General features: G+C 44.0%; 3 protein-coding genes and 3 non-coding genes across 6 annotated transcripts in view; 2 read left to right on the top strand and 4 right to left on the bottom strand.

Annotated features, from left to right (window-relative positions):
* Positions 1-7394, bottom strand: part of daglb (diacylglycerol lipase, beta) — a 7428-nt gene extending 34 nt beyond the window's left edge. The window contains exons 1-15 of the mRNA XM_056366720.1: positions 6606-7394; positions 6330-6478; positions 5604-5778; positions 5091-5346; positions 4837-4959; positions 4596-4723; positions 3875-4001; positions 3684-3767; positions 2842-2919; positions 2643-2723; positions 2274-2401; positions 1972-2040; positions 1619-1691; positions 1278-1531; positions 1-891 (exon numbers count right to left, since the gene is read on the bottom strand). The exon at positions 1-891 is cut by the window's left edge and continues 34 nt beyond it. Coding sequence (XP_056222695.1) covers positions 711-891; positions 1278-1531; positions 1619-1691; positions 1972-2040; positions 2274-2401; positions 2643-2723; positions 2842-2919; positions 3684-3767; positions 3875-4001; positions 4596-4723; positions 4837-4959; positions 5091-5346; positions 5604-5778; positions 6330-6478; positions 6606-6700 — 2001 coding nt within the window. The 5' untranslated portion in view covers positions 6701-7394 and the 3' untranslated portion in view covers positions 1-710. The remainder of the gene's footprint in view (positions 892-1277; positions 1532-1618; positions 1692-1971; positions 2041-2273; positions 2402-2642; positions 2724-2841; positions 2920-3683; positions 3768-3874; positions 4002-4595; positions 4724-4836; positions 4960-5090; positions 5347-5603; positions 5779-6329; positions 6479-6605) is intronic.
* A 644-nt stretch (positions 7395-8038) lies between these two features.
* Positions 8039-8110, top strand: trnaq-cug (transfer RNA glutamine (anticodon CUG)). Its single transcript has one exon. It is a non-coding gene; the product is annotated as a tRNA-Gln (tRNA).
* Positions 8111-8247: 137 nt separating this feature from the next.
* On the top strand, positions 8248-10674 carry mrpl58 (mitochondrial ribosomal protein L58). The gene is made up of 6 exons (XM_056366251.1): positions 8248-8428; positions 9175-9199; positions 9310-9369; positions 9527-9609; positions 9790-9959; positions 10044-10674. The coding sequence occupies exons 1-6, from the start codon at positions 8282-8284 to the stop codon at positions 10126-10128; spliced, it is 570 nt and encodes a 189-aa protein (XP_056222226.1). The 5' UTR covers positions 8248-8281; the 3' UTR covers positions 10129-10674.
* A 737-nt stretch (positions 10675-11411) lies between these two features.
* trnam-cau (transfer RNA methionine (anticodon CAU)) lies at positions 11412-11483 on the bottom strand. Its single transcript has one exon. It is a non-coding gene; the product is annotated as a tRNA-Met (tRNA).
* Positions 11484-11825: 342 nt separating this feature from the next.
* trnar-ucg (transfer RNA arginine (anticodon UCG)) lies at positions 11826-11898 on the bottom strand. The gene has a single exon. It is a non-coding gene; the product is annotated as a tRNA-Arg (tRNA).
* A 378-nt stretch (positions 11899-12276) lies between these two features.
* LOC130162724 (cerebellar degeneration-related protein 2-like) lies at positions 12277-20955 on the bottom strand. The gene is made up of 6 exons (XM_056366510.1): positions 20664-20955; positions 17036-17148; positions 16433-16581; positions 16181-16345; positions 15879-16086; positions 12277-15476 (listed from the first exon to the last, which is right to left on the bottom strand). The coding sequence occupies exons 1-6, from the start codon at positions 20740-20742 to the stop codon at positions 14718-14720; spliced, it is 1473 nt and encodes a 490-aa protein (XP_056222485.1). The 5' UTR covers positions 20743-20955; the 3' UTR covers positions 12277-14717.
* Positions 20956-23494: the final 2539 nt, after the last annotated feature.

Genomic DNA, 23494 nt, shown 5'->3' with positions numbered 1-23494 from the left:
CTAATGCTTTAGCTATTCAGGCATCAGCTGATTCAAACTTTAACACATCACCTCATGGAGAGTAAACAGGTTCCCACTCACTGTACAGGTAAATGTACCTGTCGGCCTGTCATGTTGAGGTGCTCACACTGCACGACTCTCCGCTGTCTCTCCGTAGAGCAGGTGTGTTTCTCTGAAGTGTAGGCACTGTTCACCCTGACTCAAGACATTAAACACAACACAACACACACCAACCACAGTCACGATACAATGATAATGTTATGTTTTAGTCTACATCACTTCCTGGTTCATCCTGCTGCTCATTGTCTTCTCAGATAGGGAAGACCAGAGGGGGCACTGAGTGACCAGGGGGGGGGGGGGGGGGGTATAGAACAGTGACATTACAGTTTAACTGCAGCACTGTCAAATATTGTACACAACGCACATTCAAAGATCATGGCATAATGAAAGTGCTCATGGAGCTGAAATAAAACAAATTATTTAAATTAAATAATTTAAAGCGCAGTCCAACGTGTTTCTATGAACAGGTTCATTCACTGAGATACAACAGATTAATCTACCGTCCCATGTTTCCATTACAATCAAGTCAAAGTGTGTATGAAGAGGGTTACAGTCCAGGTGCAGCAGCTCGGACAGTCCTGGATCAGGTGTTCACATAAAGACAGATGATGATCATTCAGTCTGTGTGGGACACTTCAGATAACACTGTGCTAGCTGCTGTTCAGGGTCGGCGTGCACAGGGAGAACGGCTTGTCTCTGGTCAGATCAGTGAGGGCTCCGAGCACAATGTCAGGCATGTGATCTGCGAGCATGCTGGGACTGATCAGGATGCTCCTGAACGCCTCTTCACTGGACCACTCCGCCCGGTACCGGACCTGAGAGAAACAGGGTCTGAGAGGACAACATGAAAGTCAGGGTTCTGTCTGCACATGTCAACATCATGTGTGAAACATCTGGAATAACTGAAAGCATCTGTTGAAAGTCTACAACCAACAATTCATTCCATTACCAATGAATCTGACAATTATCTTCTGATTAATTGATTAATCACATGGTCTAACAAAGTTCTTCAGAACTTCTCAGAGTCACATCTTCAGTTCAGTTTCATACATGACTGAGGAAGACATGAAATATTCATATTTGAGGAGCTGGAACAAATTACTCAGTCACTTAATCAATTATTAAAACAGCTGATACATGTCCAATGAATCCATTAATCAGCTGATCGCTGCAGCTCAGCTGTGTATTCATCAAGACATTAAATATTCAGGACACACCTCCGCGACGGCCCGTCTTCTGTGATATACAGAATGCGTCCAGGCAGGAACAGCGGTAAGTGGGCGGCCTTGTGGGCAGGTGAGTCATCTGACGCCAGGCTCTGATAGGATGACGAGTGGCGAATGATCAGTGACTCCTCCCCCAGCAGCGGCTGGCTGAGCTCCTCCTCCCTCCTGTTCTCCATCTCGGTGGGGAAGTCGTCTGGGTCTCCTCCGAACAGCTCGTACCAGCAGCCCTGCAGCAGGATGCGGTACTGCAACAGCACACACACACACACACACACACACACTGAGTCCAGGTCTGAGACTGATCTACAATCACTGCAGGGAACAGGTCTTACTTTGGGCTTGTTGCAGTTTGAGACTATCTTGAGAATCCGTCTCTTCAGGTCCTCCATGTTGGGAATGCTCAGTCTGAACAGAGAAAACAGATGATTAAACAAAGAAGAAGAAGAGGAGTGTGATGTCACCACCTCCTCCTCCTCCTCTGTGCTGTGAGAACAGGGCAGAGCCAAATATAGAGTCTATCAGATCAGTGTATCTGTTCACCACAGCACACTCATATCAGACCGTCAGTGATCCCAGGGAAAGATGACACATTAAAACTACAATGAACTAAACAGTAACAACACACAATGTTTACCCATGATGCATTTCAACTTAAACACCAGGTTCTAAGAGGAACCGGTCTCACCTGGGAACCAGATCCTTCCCCAGAACCACAGAAAGCACAAAGTCCTTGGAGTAATCAGCCAAGGCTTTACTGCACAGGGACAAAACACAACAACCATTAACATGAACACACGTAATAATAAAACTACAATATCAATATATATAAAGTAAAATATATATATATATATCTCCCTGTAGATTACCTGTCTAAAGGTAAACAGACTATAACCTTTAACAACAGATAGAGTTTAACTGGAGGCTCAGCCAAGATCACGTCCACTTTAAAACTGTAAAATAAAGGATGTCGACCTCAGTCCTCCTCACCTCAGGAGTCCCCCTGGTGGAGAGAAGGCGTAGCACTGCAGGGTGGGGAAGGAGTTCCGCAGGAGGATGGCCAGCAGTGACGCTGTGCCCGCGCCCAGACTGTGACCAGTGATGACCAGTTTATACTCCTGTAAACACACAGGGTCAGTCACGATCCACCTTCTCCAACATGATGATAAATATCAGTTTAATCATGAAACACAGTGGAGAAGTGGTGAAGCAGCTGTTTCCCTGGACAGATGAAACCCAGCCTCATAACCTGTAGGTGACGTCTCATTCCCTCCTAACAGGATCTACCAGCAGCTTCTGACTGAAGTAAACACAGCAGCGCCCCCCGGTGGCTGACCTGCAGACCATCACTGTTCTTACCGGAGCCACGGAGAAGGCCTGGTTCAGGATCCCGTCGTTCACCAGCTTCTTGTAGATGTAGCCTGCAGCCTGAGACATGCCCTGCACCAGAGAACAGCAGCTTCAGTTTCTACCGACACATTCAGCCCGTCACTGTCTGCAGGTACAGGTGAGCTTATTACCTTGTACAGGTGTGTCAGTTACCAGGTGTGTCAGTTACCTTGTGACCGTAGCAAGCTCCACACACGCCCTCTATAGGCAGGTTCTCACACTCAGCAGACAGGTCTGTGAGGACGTCCTGCAGGACACACACCCAGTCAGGTTAACAGTCACCTGGGAAACTGATCGCTAGGGAGATTTACCAACGCTGCTTATCGACCCGGTTCTTTAACGGTTCTCTTACTGCTTCTTTTTGTGATTTAAGAGAAAATATTGAGACCAAAATAAATGTATTTTCTCATATGTCCTGTATATAGATTAATGTTGAGTATCAGACTGTAACAGTGTTCTGAGCTGTGACAGACTATAATGTGTTTATTGAAATTTTAAACAATAAAATAAACCTTTTAAGACGCAGAATGTTCTGAACTGTTACAGACTGTGATTTTGTGATGATGAAAATGTAAAACAAATGTATTAAACAGTTCCTCACTGCAGAACCATTGACTGTATTTTTACTGTTTCCCTGCAGTAGTTTTGCCTGCAGCCTCCACATCATGAATACAGAAAGAACAGAAGCAGGAACATCAGAGCTCATCAATACTCCAGTCTTCAATAATTTAGACCCGGGGCCATCTTAACAGCAGATCTCATCATGTGTGAACATGATGCATTCACACACTCGTTTTAATTTCTCTTTAGGAGAGAGGGTTACGCCTCTATTGATCTATTGATCAGTCTGTTCTGTCAGTTGCTCTGCTGTCATCTGTACAAACAGGAAGTGACACTGAACATGAAGAGGAAGTGAAAACAGCAACAAAAACAACAGACAATTGCAGCATTGATCATGTGCACATTAGTTCATGGTTCTAACAACATGGAGGTGTTGATGAGAAGACTCACCCTCAGTGACAGAGTTCCTCTCACAGCCACCAGAACAGCTTCCCTCTTATGGTCCAGAGCCACGAAGAACGGGATCTCATAGATCTGCAACACAGCCAGGTGTTAACACTGTCAGACCAGACCACACCTCTACAACATAAACCTGAGACTGTGAACACAGAGGACGGATCCTGACTGGGACCAGTTCTCACCTGGTTGTGGAAGCTGACGTAGATGAAGTCTCTGTACTGTAAACCAGTGCTCTGCAGGATGGAGGAGAAGTGACAGCCCAGGTGGTCTCCTCCAACGATGTCGTACTCAGCTGCTCGGCTCCTACAGCTGACACACACACACACACACACACACACACACACACACACACACACACACACACACACACACACACACACACACGGCTGAGACCTTTAACTTGAATCTCAGAGACAGAAACAGTGTCGGCAGTGATGCAGCTAAACAACTAAACAAAAACAATAAAGTGTAATAAGAAGTGTGATCACAGATTTGATCATTTCGAGTCTAAATACTGTAGCCAGGAGATCAGCTGCCACATGAAGGTTTGGATCTCTCTGACACACAGCTCCAGTCAGCTGGTTCAGGGTCAGAACCAGTTCTGATGAAGTGTTAATACTGAAGGAGCACACTGACACTGGAGGGTGATGTGAAGAGCCGCCGTATTACAGAGGGAGGAGACAACATCTTTTAAAAATGGGGATACTGCCGCTGTTTATCTCCATGAAGACACGGTTGTTCTCATGAAAAGTGACACAAATAACTTTAAAGAGCCATCGAGAGGAGTTCAGTCCTGGGCTTCCATCTCACCTCTGAAACTTTCTTACCCTCTGACAAACAGTTCGGACAGTTTGGCTGAACTAAGCTGACGTGGCAGCTCCTCTGACAGAGAGAACATCTCACCAGTCTCCGCTGAGCTTGCAGGGTCCGGTCAGGGGGTTGGAGTAGATGTAGAGAGGCCATCCATACGCTGCTGCAGCAAACTGCATACAGTGAGCTGCTTTCTCCAGCTCTGTCTCCAGATCCTCTCCCTGCAACGATCAAACACCAACAAGAGGAACATTTTTCTTTACATGAAGTGATGCAGAAAACCATTATTGACATCACTGTGAGGTCAGAGGTCGACTGTTGCTCCACTACTCACAATAGGAGAGGAAGGACTGTGAGAGACCACGTCGTCTGGGTCTCTGCTCCGCTCCATCTTATCCTGCTCCTGGGACAGCAGAGCCAGACCAGCTGCTATGTCACTGGGGACAAGGTCTGTATCCTGCCACACACACACACACACACACACACACACACACACACACACACACACACACAATATCATCAAACCTGACTGAACTCAGTTTGCAGACCCACTAACTGAAGATGTAAAAGAGAGGAGGAAACCCTCACAGAGAAGAAGCCGCTGACGAGCTGTGCGATGCTGGAGAACGCCGCTCGGTGGCTTTCATCCTGCGGCAGACAACAGCACAGGAGCCGCAGCCTGCTCTCCCACACCTTCACAGCCAGGGAGCGAGCTGTGGAGAACAACTGGACGCCATCCTCTCGTACTCCCAGTGGCTCCATGGCTGCAGGCTGAGGGCGAGGGTTTCCCATAGGGTCAAACACAAACACCACGCCCAGCGCCGTAAAGAGCAGGATGATCCAGCTGTTGAGACGAAGACAAAGAGATGCTGGATCAAAACACATCGACTAATTCTAACATGATTAATGACTATTATGAAGACACACGGACAGGTGACATATTAAAGGAGAAACCATCACACAGAGTCTCAGTCAGGTGTTGATCCTCCAGAAACTCCAAATCTCTGAACTCCACACCACTGACATCTCCCATAGTTCAACTGGGTCACGTTTCAGGTCCCTTTTTTAGTTTGCCACCGTCTGTACTTGTGAAAAACTCACCTGGCAACCACTGCTGCGATGACAGCACCCACTGTGGCAGGGTCGCACCCTTTGCTGTCATCAGAGACCCACGCAGCTCCCAGACAGGCCCACACTAGCTCAGGAATGTACAGCAGAGCTCGCAGGTACACCAGCGCAGGGATAGAGCGTCGTGGGCCGGGGTTAGTGATGGTACCTGGGAAGCAATTGTAGACATCTCTGACATACCTGTGCTGGTTGCACGATGATGTTGCAGTGGTGGTGTCGTACTTTTCAGAAGCTAGCAGTTAGCTAAACAGTGACACTGTGTAATATATACATTAAAATGCACAGCCATCTTGTTTGTCATCATTCTGACACTGATAAAAAAAAGGACAGTGTAATAGCACCATGTGTCATCATACTGTACTGTGAGGTAGAGCTGCTTCCTGTTGCATTTTCTGACTGTTCAATCATTTGCAAGTTTACAGCTGTTTCAATATGAAGGATGACACTTGTGTACATATTATTGTGTGTGCACTAGATCCACAAACATTGTTCTGCTTCATCTCCAACCAGTTGCTTAAAAAACTGGTTGTGTAAGGTACCAACTGCTTTGCAAACTTCCTGCATTGCATATTTCAGAATAACGTGTATTATCACAAAATAGCTGCTGTGGGAAGAATTAGGTGAAAGCTGTGTGATTCCACCCCTGCAGTTTACTCATCTTTACATATTAGACTCACAAAAGGTTAAGGTAGAACTTACCTTGAGCACTGACATAGACAATAGCAGATAATGTCAGGATGATGAGACCAAGCACAACCAGTAGTCCAACTAGGTAGCTATGAAGAATTCTCCCATTACAATCAAAATCACCCTTGTGATGAGTGTATAAGATCAAAGTGCCAATCCACCTAAACACAGAAGTGGAGAAAAACAAGAGCAGAGACAATGAACATTGTTATTATGCCTGACTAGTTGGACCTATGGTGGATTAAGTCTCCAGTAATGCATGCACATTCATGAGGGTAGGCAACATACCAAAGTACACGGATGAACAGCTCAAAAGAGCCGGGGAAAACAAGGTCGTCGCTGGCAATGCCCCACCGCCGACCGAACGCCACCAATCCAGGCATGTTGCAGGTGAAGAAGACGAGATATTCCGCTAACAGACGTTTCCAGCGCTACAAAGAGAGAGTGGGCAGGTTTCTCCTGGTCAACGGACACCTCACACCCTTCATGACTTCACTGCCAAAGCAGCAGCTACACTGGGTGGCACCGAGCCATATACCCGTTGTTGTCACATTCTACTTTCCAATGTTGCTTAATTAGCCCAAATGGTTCCGGTGTAGCCTAGCTACAAGCTAACGTTCAGCAGAGTATTCCGGTAGGAGCGTGCGTGTCCGTTAACGTTACCTAATTTTTTCGAAGGTACGCCCAAGCTCTGATGTTTATGTCGTGAACAATGTTACGGGTTGCGACCTGTCAACACGTAGCTAGCTCAGCTAACGGTAGATAACAGTTGCCAGTGCGGTTTACGACAGCTAGCAGAATTTATACCGTGGAGTGACTAGCCTCTAACGTTAGCTATCTCGCTAAAAAAATACTCTAAAGCTATTCCGAGAAATTGATTGCTAATCCTGTTTGCTGCGCTACTATTGTTAGCTAATAGTAAATCAACCATTCGCTCTATAAGTACAGCTACCTTAATGTTTATGTAACACTAAATGTAGCTAAATATAGAAGGCTTGTTTGTTTTGTTTTTCTCGAAAAGCAACTGTGTCCGTCCGCCGACGACTCCCTGTTGCAACAGCAGTCATCGTGTGAAGGTTCCGCTTTTTCCTCTTCATATTAAAGGCATGTAATAATAGCGCCCACTCGTGGCAAACAGCAAATAGTTTTATATAAGACAGAAGACTGATAAAAAAAAGACTGCGTGATACATATATATATAATTATTTCTACTAAACCTTTTTGTGTAGTATGCTTCAACTGGAGACATAGTTCATATTCAAAAGTCTATTTGAAATTAATTTTTAGATTTTATTTTTTTCCCCCAAGTACAAGTTGTGTATGTGGGTATACATACCCATTGAAATTCTTGTAGAAATCAACTTTAAAATTACTTTCACGGTTATTTCCTCCTTTGACCCCCAATAATTTTCTTTTCTTTAAAAAGAAAAAAAAAAACTTATCCTGTTTTTGTGATGTCCTTCAGTCATCCATCAGTTTCTGCTATGATGTGCAGATTTCATTCAGTCTCGCTAATAAGTCAAATTATTCAATCTATTGCCAGACATTTGTTAGGCAAGTAAGGATATGTTTATATGAGATAGGATAAGTGTATTGTAAGTCATTTTCCTTAATAGGTAATAAGTAGATTAGTCTGCACAACATACCATATTGAATGCGTATGGAATGAAGGAATGTTATTGGTCGTTTCATATACATATTTGCCGCCGATGCAGTTCCGTGGTTCCATGGTGTAATGGTTAGCACTCTGGACTCTGAATCCAGCGATCCGAGTTCAAATCTCGGTGGAACCTAACTTTGTTTTCTTTTGTGATATAATTTACAATGTTTACGTAAAATAGTATGAACAGGTCTGAGACCATCCTCTACCCAGACACGTTCAACTGCAAGTGCAGCTTAGTAATAGCAGCAGCAGCTACTTTACGTGGAGTGTACTTCACTAGCCATAACGACGTCATACCAACATGGCGGCGCACATAGCACGACGGTCTTATTTACTTTGCCGTAGCGCAGGAATAAACGTGATTTCACTGCGTGTAGAACCAATAAGAGACGTTCACAGCAGGTTACAGCCGCGTGTTAGTTATGGGACCCGGGAAACAGACACAGAGGTCAGTGAAATGACACCATGCAGTCATCGTTTCTTTGACTCCCATACTAACAGGACTGGGTTAAAGTGCCTTCTACTTCATGTCAGCCCTGTCACAGTCGCCCTCTATACGGTCACTGTGCAGTACAGTGAACCAGTCATTGTGTTGTGCTGTAAGAATCTTTTAACTGTAAATTTAATCCATTATAAAGCACTGCAAAAATTGAAGCAAGGCACAAAATATTTGGTGTACAGAGGCTGAGCACCTGTCCCTGCACCCTCCCACTCTGTGAGGGTAATCTTCCTAAAGCCTCAGTTATATTGTTATTGAAGATACCAAACAGTTCATTTCCCCAGTAGAGAGAAAATTTAGAGAAAATATTCGTCCCGAAGTCACCATGAGGTTCTTGGTCTCCTCTTTTACCAAGACCCTTCTCCCTGATGTATCCGTTAGTCCAGGTCCAGCTCTAGAAGAGTCCTGGTTGCTCCAGACTTTTTCATCTTGTGAACCTTCAATGCAGCAGAAATGTTTTTGAGTCTGTGCTGCTGCTGCAGATAGTTCTGTTTTTACTTTTTAATACATTTGCTAAAATGTCTAAAGTTCAGTTTTCACTTACTTACTTTTTATTTAGCATTGAACTTCAACATAAGGTGAAAACAGTGCAGGGGTCTGAAGACTTTCTGAATGAACTGTAGAATGAACTGTATGTCCTTGATGCACAGTGAAGCAATAGATTTTTATTTATTTATTTATTTTTCATTTTTCAGGACGCCCAGGTGCACATTCCAGTGGGTAAATATAAATATGTATACCAATGTGCTTCACTAAAGCAGAAAAAGTGTGTATTTTAATTCTGTTTTTGTATTTTCTTAATAATATGTTTTTCTCCTTCTGGCTCTCAGAACGTCTGAGAGTGTCTTACAGCAGGAGCAGTGGTCCTGGTGGTCAGCATGTCAATAAAGGTTCTCCAAACGTAACTTTATTATTTAAAAATGCTCCTTGGTAGATGTGTATATATGTCACAGTGACAAGTGGCTCCTGACGGCCTGTTCAAGGCCATGAATCTTGAATCTGTGTGATGTTAAAACATGTCCTGTGTGGTGACATCTCCATCCACAGTTAACACAAAGGCAGAGGTCCGGTTCCATGTGCTGACAGCAGACTGGATCCCAGAGGACGTTCGACAGAAGATCTTTGAAAGGGTTTGTTTTCTGCATTCCAAAGTAATAATGCACAAATTCCAAGTTTGTCTTTAAACACTCTCTCCTGAGGTGTCATTACACTGTCGACAGAAGAGCAGAGCTGCCTTCGTTATGATCTTTGTCCCTGTCATTTTGAAACCATTAAGAGTAAACGTAGTAATTTTCTGCTTGGTGTCACAGAACACAAACCGCATCAATAAAGCCGGAGAACTGCTGGTGACCTCCGAGCTGAGCAGGAGTCAGCACAGAAACCTCTCGGACTGTATCCAGAAGATCTCTGCCATCATAGCTGAAGCCAGCAGGAAGCCTCACGAACCGACAGCAGAAGACCTAGCTCTGAGGGAGGCCAGGTGCGACCTCGCAGTTTGTTTTTCTATCCACCTCGATTATAAATGAGTCTTATGTGTGTTTTTGATGTGAAATATGTTGTGCAGGTTACAGAAGAGCAACAAGGAGCGACTCAAACAGAAGAAGATCCATTCAGCCATCAAACAGAACAGACGAGTGGATTTTGACTGATTAATCGACTGTTATGTTTCTACCTCTAATACTTGTTGTCATTTATTTACATGTAAATAACATGTCCAGTGTTATTGATATTAAGTAAAATAAAGTAAGCAGCAATTGTTCTTGTTGTAAATACCAGAATCATGCAGACCATTGTCAAGGGTTTTGAAATTCACTGCTACAGTTTTTAACTGGAGATTACTGACACCAATGGTGAAGCAGGGTTCAAATTATGTGAGGAATTGGATCTTTATTACCAAAAGAGGTAAAAACAACAGTCCTTAGGGGGATGAAACATTTATATATATATATCTTTCTTACCTGTAATTGTAAATATTATAATATATTTCCCATATTTATATCTGGAAGAATGTTGTAATATGATTACAAACACCCCTAAAGTGAAAGAAGATGATGTTAGCTGAATGTCTCGTCTGCCTGCCTCACTACATCAGTGGCTCCATCCTCAAGTCTCTGCTCCTGTCAAAAAGACACTGTAGGTGAATGTAAGCAGCAGTAGCTAACTATCTAGCTTGTTTAATAAACTTTACTTTTATACTCTCAGAGTTTCTGAATTAGATTGTGTCAAGTATCTACGGACAAACGCCAATGTTAGCTAGTTTCTAGCTTTAGCCTTAAGTTACAGTTTAGCTAACTAATGTTAGCTAGTTTCTAGCTTTAGCCTTAAGTTACAGTTAAGCTAACTAATGTTAGCTAGCTGATAGCGCACCCTTTCATTTCCAGTGTTAGCTTGTCATTTCATCACCAATATAAAATGTCATGTATGATCTAATGTTAGCAAACACTGGTGCTCAGTCATGAGCAGTGAGACGATGGAGGATTAGTTGTTGCAGAGACACGTTTTCACATCAATATAGAATTTATTATTTCATGTTAATAGTCTTTGTGTGTTTGTGGTGGTTTAGTTAGTGTGTGCTGAAGGCTCAGTGATTATATTAGCAGTGCTGGAAAATAATTAAGTACATTTAGTCTAAGTACTGTGCTTAACTACAGTTTTAGGTACGTGAGTATTTCCATTTTATGCTACTTTCTACCTCTACTACATTCTACTTTCTACATCCACTACATTTATTTGACAGTTTTTGTTAATCCAGTAAGAAGCACGTACCTGTACTGTGATCACTTTTGCCCTGGAGAAAAAGTTGAGTCCCCCCTCTCGTATTGTGACTGTATAATTCATGCTCTGGGGTACAGTGTTGCTGAATTGCGGCAGACATGTCGATGATAAGTCTGTGAGAAATTTTCAACGTTTACACGCAGGGAAACAAAAAGGTTAGCAGAGGATGGTTTCGATCCATCGACCTCTGGGTTATGGGCCCAGCACGCTTCCGCTGCGCCACTCTGCTCTCATACACCCGTTAGCGGCGTATGGCATTTTGATGCTAAACATGTCTCCATTTGTCTCTATATCATTATTTGTAGGTTTCGCTTTAAATCCGCATTAAAACGTTAAATACGTTGAAATTACTCTACTGTCGTTTATCTAAAAGGGAGGCTATTTTAATCACTTAAACAAAATATAAAAATGTTAAAAACTTAGCTATGTCCGAGTTACTTCGTTAGGTTAGCATAATTTTAGCCTTATCTTGCAAAAACTGTTTTATGTTATCATTGATTCGTGGCTACGTGACGAGTTAACGGTAGTATGCTTTAAAACTAAACCCGATTAAAACAATATTTACAAAAGTCGACCACGAAGGGACTCGAACCCTCAATCTTCTGATCCGAAGTCAGACGCCTTATCCATTAGGCCACGCGGTCGGATCGACAGACGTAAAGCCGGATAACATATAAATATTTGTTGACTACGATAACCCGAATTAGGACGATTTTTGCAATGTCGATTATATATATATATATATATACATCTATTGTATATACGGAAAGACGAGCTAACATTATTATAACAACATCCTTCACCCTCTTCCCGTATCTTAGCTGCTTTTTTTTAGCTTCTCAATAATTATTTAAAAATATCATCGTTTTTTTTAAGTGAATTAAAAAGTTCTTAAGGACATGCTTACTTCTTTCTCTGTAAGTTATCTCACTGTCAATCTAAAAACTGAAATAAACAAAAGATGTTAACTTGTTTTGTCATTTCCACTCAGTGCAGTCATATAAATAAAATAACACAGGATGCATGATATCAATGCTTTATTAACAGGATCTTAGTTCAATGATGACAGAACTAACATGACCAGACTAAACTGTAATGTCAATATCTTATTAACTGATAATACATGTAAATAGAGCAAATTAAATATGTCTATTCTGACAATATGTTAGTGACATTCACATATAGGCACTGAAAAATAAAAAAAAATAATGAAGAAACATTCACGCACAAATAAATACACAGGTACAGATTCATATTAGCTATTCTAAATATGCAAGAGATGAGGCGTCAAACATTTTCAAGTGCAAAAGTAAGACATGACGGAAAGCTCATCACCTGTAGGATGGTAACACATGTTCCTCCTCCTCCTCACACTCAAATCACTCTAACAGACACGATCACTGACCTCAGATGCTCTTTATACAACACAGTTATCCTGAAGGATTTCTCTCTCTCTCTCTCTCAGTAACAGTCTTCAGAAAAACATCCACCCTCCCTTTTTAAACGTAGGACCCCCGCCAGGTGTCTGCTGAGACACCTGTGGAGGTTTCAAGCTTCGTTATGTCTTAAATCTCACAGAAGAATCAGATATAAAATATTAGCTGTGATAACATTCATTATAACAAAGTTTTATACATAGAGGTTCCCAGAAAAAGGCATAGGCATCGTATACTGTGAAAAAGGTGCAATATATTTGCAGGGTAGTTGTATAGTTAGCTAAGACTGCTATGTGTTAGAAAAAGCCCTGGGTTGAAGCCTTATACTGGTTACACTTCTACTGTAGTGTCTGTCAACTGTAACTGAAGGAAACAGTCCCAAAGAATATGTCATCCACCGACGTAACATCAGTTTCACCACTGCACCACTTTCTACTTCACAGTCTTCACAGTCTAATGCCCAGAAAACAGAGACAATAACAATCTGCACAGATTGTCGCAGCTTTTAGCCTTAAAAACTCAACAGGTTAAACTGATCAAACTAACACTTTAGATATTACTCAGTACTGTGAATACATTTATTTGTTGTAGTCCACATGCAGACCTCTTTCAGTACTCAGTGTAGAGATAGATGTACATCATATTTCCAGTCTGTGTTCCTCTCCTGTCAGAAAGTGTTTTCACTGTGAGTCGGTGTTAAAGTCATCAGCTACACAGTTCAACATCTGGAGAAATACTCTCTTTGGCTTCCTGACAGTTTGACAAGATCAATATCATTCCTGTCTGTTTACTAAACATCAAGCTACAGCAGCTGGTTAGCTTAGCTTAGCACAAAAAAACAGAGGCAGGGGGAAATGGAAAATGTGGCTCTGTCCAAAGGTAATAAAATCTACCAGGACCGACCTGTTACTCAGGGGTTAAAGTAGGGGAACCCTAGGATTTGGATTTATGCCAGTCCAACTCTGTTGCACGAGCAGTAGCCTGGCTGTTCAACCAGAACAGTGACCAATCACAGGTCTGCTCCTGTTTAATCATACATATTTATAATGCAGAGCTTTTTCTGTGTTCCTGAATAATGCATCATCTAATTCCAAATAATTTAACTATTAAATTGGGGGGGTTAATCTTCAATTAGCTAATAGTAGTTACTTAGCTAACAGTGTCATGATGGGAACTGCTGCTCTGTAAACTCACTGTCTCATATTTTAAACATAATGATCATTTTTAACTATGGGTTGACAAGTTCAACATCTATAATATACAGCTCATAACATGAACATGGTGTCACCAGTCGTTTTCCGTCACATTCAAGTTATTTTTACGGCTTTGCAGAAGTGATGGAAAGTAACTACAGTAAACTTCCAGATGGGAACAGACTTCGACACAACACCAGATCATTCTGCACCGTTCTGACCCACTTTAAACCCAGACATAATCGGGTACATACCCACAAACAAGCCAGAACTCGTCACAGTCGACAGAGCCAGGCTAGCTGTTTCCCTCTATTTCCTGTCTTCATGCTAAGCTAGGCTAACCAGCTGCTGGCGTGTCATGTCATGACAGTGGAATTGATCTTCTCATCAAACCCCTGAAACAGCACTGAGGCCTGAGAGGATCACCTTCGTCTCTTCATGTGATTATATTAATGTTAGTAGATCCATTATAATTAATATGCAGTTTTTCTAGAGCAGTGTTAATGTTAAGTGCCTGAGGCGTGTTACTGTTACTGTGGTAGATGTCTATAAGGTACTGTAGTTAGGCAGTGAAGCCAGGACAGATTCAGACTGAACTCTGAATAAAAGAATATGAGGGGAGTGATCTCATGTTTAATGTGACTGAAGTTTTAAAGTTAATCTCATGCAGGTTCAGATTCTTGTGTAAGTGGAAGGTTTCAGTCCTGGACTCTGGACCATGGAGTCTAATGTGAGTTCAGTTAAACTCAACTCTACTGACTTTAGCTGTTTTCCCTCTAGAAGAGCGTTTACACCAAACTCCTGTTCAAACATCACACAACCATCAGTGGACCATCAGTGTTTAGTGGACTTGCTGGACTTCCCAGACTTTTTAGAGGCTTTGGTAGCTTTGATGTCCATCTTGGTCTTCTGGATTCGAGAGAAGATCTCCTTGAAGAGGGCCTTGTACTCTGGTGTGTTCTGTCCCAGCCGTTTATCCACCGCCTCCACCTGCTTGCTGATGCTCTCAATGGCCTCGGGGGTGGAGGGCGACTGGGCGGGCGTCGGGGGCGGCACCGGGGTGGGGCCCATGGCGCAGTCTTTCATGGACGGGTCTCGGGAGACGGGTCTGGAAGTCTGGACCTCGGCGTGACACAGGCTCTCCTCGTGGCGCCGACACTTCCCCAGCAGCTCCTCGTATTTCTCCAGTAAGGCGTGGTACTGCTCGTCCACCTCTCGCAGGATGGACATCCCCCTCTTCCTCACGCTGTTGGCGTGGAGGGCGTAGCTGCCTCTCCTGCGGCCGGACGCATCCCGGGCCACAATGGTGTTGAGCGCTGTGTCGCTGCAGCTTTTCCTCACGGGGCTAGAATCAGGTAACGCCTCACTTCCACCGGCCCCTCCTTCAGTTTGCTCGCTCGTACCTCCCCCCGTCTGCCCCGCCTCCACTTCCAGGAAGGTGTCGGTCTCCGGCGTGCTGTTGAGGACAGTCTGCGTGAGAGCCACGCCATCGTCCTCGCCGCTCAGCAGGAAGGTCCGGGCTCGACGGAGCTGCTGCAGCTCCTGAAGCTCCACCTCCAGCTCCCGCACCCGGGCCTGGCAGCCCTCAGCATCCTGCAGCAGAGACACAAGAACAACTGCTCCTGATTCTGTTCTTCAGTGAGTGTGTTGTTAACTTGTGTAGTTGATGTGTGTGTGTGTGTGTGTGTGTGTGTCCTGTGAAGGAGCCTCAACCACACCAATCTGATCCCCTGTCAGAATCACCAGGTAAGTCAGGTGTCTCAGGTGAGTACGAAGAGAAAGGCCGTACTCACGGATATTTTTTAATCTCATTATCTCAAGATAACAAAACTCGTTATCTCAGGAGGAGAGTCACTGAGACTTAGTGTACGTGTATAACTGATAATATCTCGTTATCTCGGGATAATGAGCTTTGTTATCTTGAGATAACGGGATAAAGAATATTTGAGTGTGACCTCTCTCAGCTTCCGTAGGCGAGTGTGACTCTTCACTAACCTGCAGTCGTGTCTGCAGCCGTGAGAACTCTGCCAGCAGGAGGTTGCACTCCCTCTCCACCCCCTCCCTGCGCCCCCTCTCCGTCCGGATCGCTGCCCTCAGGGCCGACACCGCCTCCCTCAGGTGCTGGTTCTCCTCTTCAAACGGCTGAACCTTCGTCTCCACGGTGAAGCTCTCGGCCCGACCCACCACAAACTCATCCTCATACCTGAGAGAGTGACACACAATTGTGGTTCGTTTAGAGACAGTTGCCCCCCCCCCCTTACAGAATGTAGACCCCCCCCCCATGCAGAGTGTAGTACCCGGGGGCTGTGCAGAGCTCCCTCAGACAGGGGAAGGTGTGGATGGTCTTGCGTCGCTCCCTTTTCTCCCTCCGGACTCGGAGCTGCTCCATGGACCGGAGCTGATCCACCTGACCTGACAGACACTCCACCTGGGTCTGCAGAGCCTCGATGGTCCCCGTTAACCTGGTCCAGGGGGAGGAGGGAAGGTTTAGAGGAGGAGGAGGAGGAGGATGAAGCAGCAGAGGAAGGAGAACCTACCCATCCCCTCACCTCTCTATCTTCTGCTGGGACGTCTTGCTGTCCGTCACCAGACTGAGGTTGGTGCGCTCCAGATCTCTGGCCGTCCCGTCCAGCTGCTCGTACACTTTGGCGTGCTGCTCGTTCATGTCCCGGAGAACCTCCAGCTGCTTGGACAGGTACTGAGACACACACACACACACACACACACACACACACACACACACACACACACACACACACACACACACACACACACACACACACACACACACACACACACACACTTATTGATTATTATTTATTGGTCATTTTCTTCATCTGCAGATGGAGTGTAGCATCATTTCCTTTTATCTTTTTCTGAAGGTTTTGTTTGTGAAGATCATTTGATATGATTGAAAGCCCCACCACAGCCACTAAATGGACTTTGACAATTTAAACCTCAACTTTACAAACTTATAACTTGTCGTACCGTCATCAAATCATCAAATCAAATATTAATTAGTAAATTAAACCTTCAGTTTGCACTTCACTGTGAAACCAACTCTTTTTAATTAAAGGGACAGTCCCACACGTCTTCTGTATTATCTGATTGGATGAATTCACTTCCTGGTTTCTCTGTCGTCGGCTTCATACCTCGATCTCCTGCACCTGCTCTTCATTAGTGATGTACATCTGCTGTAAGGAGTCCTCCAGCTCCTTGTTCCTCTCCAGCAGAGTCTTCCCCAGCTCTGCAGCCAGGTGGAGGTCTGCAGATCAGACACAGAAGAAGAAGAAGTCAGAGGGGTGGAGCTCTAATGTAGGGCTGCACGATATGTAAAATATAAATCACATTTTCATAATTTTTAAATAATTTTTTTAAAAATGAAGACCATGTGATTTTTGTTCTTGTTCCTATGTTTCAATATGATTTGTAGACCGAGGCATCGCTTTAGCACCACAATGCTAATGATGCTAACAGTGCACCACAGTATTGTGACACATTTTACCTTCAACTGCAGCTCCTGTGTTTTGGATTTTGCACTTGGTCACGTTGAGATTTAGATTATATTTTTGATTAATTGTGCGGCTCTAGTTTAATGTGACTTTACTTTTATTGCAGCTCACTCCTCTGTCTTTATCTGATCCTCCACAGTACGATGACTCTGTGTCCTCGCTGTTCTCTGACTCAGCAGCACCGGTCCACACTGTTGGGTCTGAGTCAGCGATGTGCTTTGTGACCTTGCACAGAGAAAGTGGAGCTGATGAGGTTCTCTCTCCTCTCAGATCCTGTATCTATTATCTTCCCCTCAGCTGCTCCATCATCAGAGCAACACTGACCTTTATTCTTTATGATTGTTTTATTAACTCTGCTTCAACCTGAGCGCCAGCAAAAACACGATCATCTGCGATTAATGAAACATGACGCCTCCACTGTTTCTGTTCTGTGTGTGAAGATTATTTAACGGATGGACCTGTGGACATTTCATGTCTCATGGTGAAAGAAACACACAGGTACAGTTTATATGTGCTGTTCGAGGACCTCTCCTTACACCAGGTGAGTCTGCTGATTTGGCTGCTGAGCCACAACCTCACACACATGAATAAAGTTATATGAACTGAATTATCGTGTAGTAATTGTAATTGTCGTGGAGTTGGAGGGACGTCGACTCTCTGACAGCCATATCCCTTTCAAAATAAAAGCTCGACCCTCAGGATGAAATTCATACGAGACCAAATAAACAGATTAACACTGAAGTCATGTCTGCTCCCTCTGCTTCACAGTTTGTTCCTACAGCTCATGAAGCCTTTTCCTGTGAGTCAGCTTCTCGTTTACTTTTCCTCTCTGTGCACCGGGCACGCTCCATACCTGCCTCTCAAACCCTTGGGTAAGCCTATGTTACAGTACTGTAAGTGAAACATGCTAATGCTAATGTTAATATTAATAAACATGTTAATATTAATGTTAATCCTTTTTACATCCCTCCCCGTCGGAGCCTCAGAGCTCAGACTGATCCTCTGTCAGTCCTGTAACACAAAGACAGTCTCTCTCTGAAGGAGTGTGACTTCCTGAAAGGTCACATGACTGAGGATGAGCTCAGACGGCTCTGACATCTTCTCTGCTCCATCACACACACACACACACACACACACACACACACACACACACACACACACACACACAAACACGAAGACATTTGGACTTCAGCCCTCCTCACTGTGTCCCAGAGTAAAAACTGAGGATCTATTTTTATCCTCTGACACAGGAAGTGACCAATCAGAGAGCTGCAGAGGACAGCGGAGAGACTGACGAAGCATTTTATAAGAATATTCAATTATTTATCCTGAATTTATGATAATATCACATTAATGACTTTAACATAGATGTTAAGACTGTAAATCATACACTGAATAATATAAGATGATTTTAATCCTGACATTGAACACATCATTTGAGCTTCACATTGTCACTGTGTTCAAGTAAGAAAAAAAAAATCTATAAAATGTATTTGTCCAGTGAAAATATTTGTTTTCTTTCCATATTTCTATGCTGTTATTTTATATCTCATATTTAACACAAGGCTGCAAGGTATCCATGGTAACGATGCAGCTGTGAGGACCAGGTGCCAGATGCATAAAACTCTGCGTAGATTCATCAATAAAACTCTGTGTACGCACAAGACCACAAATATACATACACACTCAGGAATATTCAGAGAAGAAAGAAGAATTTCAGACTCTGAAACTGAAGTAAAAACAAGCATCATTTACTTTAGTACAGTCACTCTAATGTAAAGTCCTGTTTCACTCTGAACTTCATTTAGTCTTAATGAGGCTCCACAGGCTCCAACACTGTGATTACTCAATATTCAAATAGTATGACACAGTTACAGAATGACTCAATAAATACTGATATTAAACAGTGTTAAAGGAAACACTGAGAACAAACACAATTATTTCTGTTTATGAAATGTAAAATTGTTCTGTGTAAAACTGATAATAATGACTGCGAGCTCCGTGAAGTTGGTTTTATTTTATGTTGAATTACTGTCTCAGCTTGTTTTATATTCTTTAGTCAAAGGAAGGACTGAGGTGACACTCTGTGTTTATAAAGACCAGTTTATGAGCGGGAAATGGCGTACGCATGGTTTTTGTGTGAACGCACCAGTTATGCATCCTGCCCCTGGTGTGTAAAGTCAACACACACCACAGTCTGATTTTCACACTGTTCACATTACTGTTGATCTCAGGCTGTGTGTCAGTGTGTGTTAGTGAAGAAATTAACTCTGGGTTATAAAGGTGTGACGTGTCCATCAGCCTCGTCAGTCTGTTCTGTCTCCAGCACCTAAAGATGTTTCACTTAGTGTAAAGTAGCAGGTAGAACAGGATCTTTACGACACTCACAATGAAATAAAACTGATCAGATCTGTAGGTGACTCGTTTATCTGTCAATCAAATAATCAATTCACTGACTAATAGTTGCAGCAATAAAAAAATCAAGAGATCTTTTTTTTGAAGAAAAACAACTGTTAGTGGTGTTAAACCCTCCATAACTTACAGCCTGGTTAAAGTCTGGTTACAGCCAGGTTGCAGCCTTTTTGCAGCCAGATAACAGTCTGATTAAAGTCTGGTTAGACACTGATAACGGCCTAATAACCTGGATCAGGCTGATAAGTCTGCTTGCAGCCTGACTACAGCCTGGTTACAGCCTGATTACAGCCTGACAGCAGCTTGGTTACAGCTTTGATTAAACCCTGGTTAAAGCCTGACAACAGCCTGGTTACAGCCTTGGTTAAAGCCTGACAACAGCCTGGTTAAAGCCTGACAACAGCCTGGTTACAGTCTGATAACAGCCTGGTTAAAGCCTGACAACAGCCTGGTTACAGCCTTGGTTAAACCCTGTTTGCAGCCTGGTTAAAGCCTGACAACAGCCTGGTTAAAGCCTGACAACAGCCTGGTTACAGTCTGATAACAGCCTGAGAACAGCCTGACAACAGCCTGGTTACAGTCTGATAACAGCCTGACAACAGCCTGGTTACAGTCTGATAACAGCCTGACAACAGCCTGGTTAAAGCCTGACAACAGCCTGTTTGCAGCCTGTTTGCAGCCTGGTTCCAGCTGCTGACTGGGCCCTGGGTTCTCTCCAGCATTGTTGTCAGAACCTTCTCCAGACTGGACCCGGCTCAGACTGAGACGCTCCTACAGGACGTTTCTCTACATGTTACGGTCTTTGTTAGGTGGAGCCCGGCGGCTGATGCTGCAGACGGGGAGGATGGGGTCTTACCCTGCTCCAGGTCCTGCTGGTCGTACCACGGCTCTTCCTCTTCGGTCACAAATTCCTCCATTGTCCCTGAGCTGAGCATGGGTCCCCCCCCCCACCCCCACCCTCTTCTTCCTGGACCCGGGAAAACCGCAGAAACGGGCCTCGATGTGTGAACAATAGAGCAGCAGCGAGCAGGGTCCTCCAGAAGACACGGCCTGTTTACAGTCAGGGAGTGTTGTGCAGTGTTGTGTAGTTGTATTGTTGTGTAGTGTCGTGTTGTGGGTCTACGTGTTTCCTCCGTCACTCCCACCTCTCACACCCCACCCCTCCCGGCACCGGCCCATCCCGGTGCTCAGACCCGCTGGTGCTGCTGCAGAGGATCCTCAGACGTGGCAGCGCTTCCTTCTCTCCTCGTGATGCCTTCATGTGCTGCTCGGAACCTTCAACATTCTACAGTTTTGTTTTTCTAGCTTTTGGTCACGTGCGCCCTCTAGAGTTTTATACACGTAAAGACAACGAGACCCCGTTAATTCAGACACAGTCACACCGGTGAAAGGAGAACCAGGTGATGTGTGATGATTATAACATTTCAGACAGCACCTAAACGCCGCATCAGCTCACAGACTGGAGCTCCACAGAGGCTAAGCTAACTGAACCACTGTCTAATAATGAGGCTGTGTAGGAGGCAACACAAGAACTACTCAGGCCGGAAACCTGGTTCAGTCTCTCAAACACTGCTAACAACATGGTGCATTTGAACACAACTTAGACTTACATCAGGTTGTGTAATCAACAGAAGAAACAGCCTGTAAAACGTGTGTCTATTGCAGTGAAGCTGGGTTGTGGGGCTTTTTAGGGATGAATGAGTGGATGCTGAATCAGTTTTTAAAATGTCAACACTTCAGTAATAATTCCTGTGAGGTCACACACCCTCGCAGTCTATGTCAGTGCACTTTTCTTTTTTAATTAATTAATTTAGTGCACAGCTCCTCTGTTCCTGTACTCCAGCAGAGTGTCACAACAATAGGTGTCAAGCTTAGAGATGCTGTTTATGCCACATTCATTCCCCACCTGTGTCATGTAAATTCAAAATAGTCACATCCGACAATCTTTGCCTCTTTTTATGTGACAGTATTGAAAATTAGTCATTGTCAAAATCTGTTGTGTCGTGGTTTGAGAACGATGGAGACAGAGAACAATTAGATTCAAAATATGATGCAGGTTTAGGAAGGTTTTTTTTTTTCTTGGGCAACTTTCATGTTTTTCCCAAATGATGTTCAAATGGTTTGATACAGTAAACAGCATGTAGCTGCCATGAATGTTCCCTGAATATCGACTGAAGTTGGGGCTAAGCCCTGAATGTAAATGGTAAATGTAAATGATGGTGACAGTAATCTGTCTCCGACTCTGCCTGATGCTCCTGGATCCTGCTTTTATCTGAACTGTGCAGTTAAAGTGCTGGAAATGATTCACTTCTCCTTCTCCTACAGACTCTGTCATGTGTCGTCTGCACCAGTAGAGGGCGAGCTCGTGCAGCACAGGTTCTAAAACCATCAGAAATCCTTCTGCCTCTGAGTGTTACTAACATTACATCCTGCTCCTTTCATCGTTAGATATGAACTGCAACATATTCATCAAGCAGTTGAGTGGATGAAACATTGGACATCACAATAAGCTCATGTTCTGACCTGAGTCAGAGGAACATGAAATTCAAATAAATGAATATAAGACAGTTTGGATCAGGTTTCTGTTCGGGAGGATCAAATCATCTTCACCAGCTCACTGAGGGAGACTGATAGAAAACACAACATGTTCTGAGAACCAGAGAGACAAACACAGCTGTTGTCCAGACTGAGAAACAGAAACAGATTTATTTTTTTAAATGATGAATATTTGTAAAATGTGTAGCGTGAGTGTTGTGTGAAGCCAGGACTCAGGTCCAGGTCTGACACAGTGATATGATGTAGAGCCACAGATGGAGGCTCAGACTCAGACCTGGTCCTGACAGTCCTCTGAGGTCTGTGGTTAGATAACATGAAACACACTGAAGTCACAGCCTCATCAGAACCGGCTGAACACTGTGATTTAAAAACAGTCGTCAGAGTTTGGAGCAGTGACGCCTCAGCTGTGTGATGAAACTGTTATTTACCTCCATACATATGTATCACTAGTGTGTGGGTTAATGAATGTTAATGGATGTGTGACGTTTCATGATCCATGTTTTCCTGGGTTGTTTTATTGGTTTTTGTTTTTTTTGTTTTTTTTTGGGGGGGGGGGCTACTGGTTGTTACCATGGTAACATTGGTCTTAGGCCTGAGTTATCGTCCTCGGCCCGAGTCTGGCCCGTATACTTCCACATCGTGGAGTCCACCTGTTGTGTGTGTGCGTCAGAATTGGTCCAGATGTGGAAGTAGCATCTGAAAATCCTGCTGTATATGGGCCAGAATCGGGCCGTGGAACCAAGCGGCAACTGGACCACAAGAAAACAAGCATGAGGTGCAAATATGGTCCGGATCAGGGGCCCACCTCCGAGGCCTCACCTTTACCTGTCCTGCCTCTTCCTCTGAATCCAGTTCAGCTCGTTCATTCTGTGTTCTTGTTGTTGTTCTGGGTCCACAGATCAGTTTCTGGTTCTGATCGGTTTGTCTCCAGTACAATCGGCCTCTGTGATTCCACCTAGGCCTCTCACCTGTCAGGTGCTGTCCACACATTTCCTGCCAGTGACGTTCATCACCAGTAACAGGAGTATCCTCTCTGTCCGTGTTGAGCTTCAGGAGGTTGTTTGACGACGAGGAGTTTCCAGGGAACAGGAAGAAGCTGTGAGTCATCAACATGTAGTGATGTCGTTGTAA

This window comes from Seriola aureovittata, chromosome 21 (assembly GCF_021018895.1).
Source record: "Seriola aureovittata isolate HTS-2021-v1 ecotype China chromosome 21, ASM2101889v1, whole genome shotgun sequence".
Lineage (NCBI taxonomy): Eukaryota > Metazoa > Chordata > Actinopteri > Carangiformes > Carangidae > Seriola > Seriola aureovittata.
This window is presented reverse-complemented; position numbering and strand designations above follow the sequence as displayed.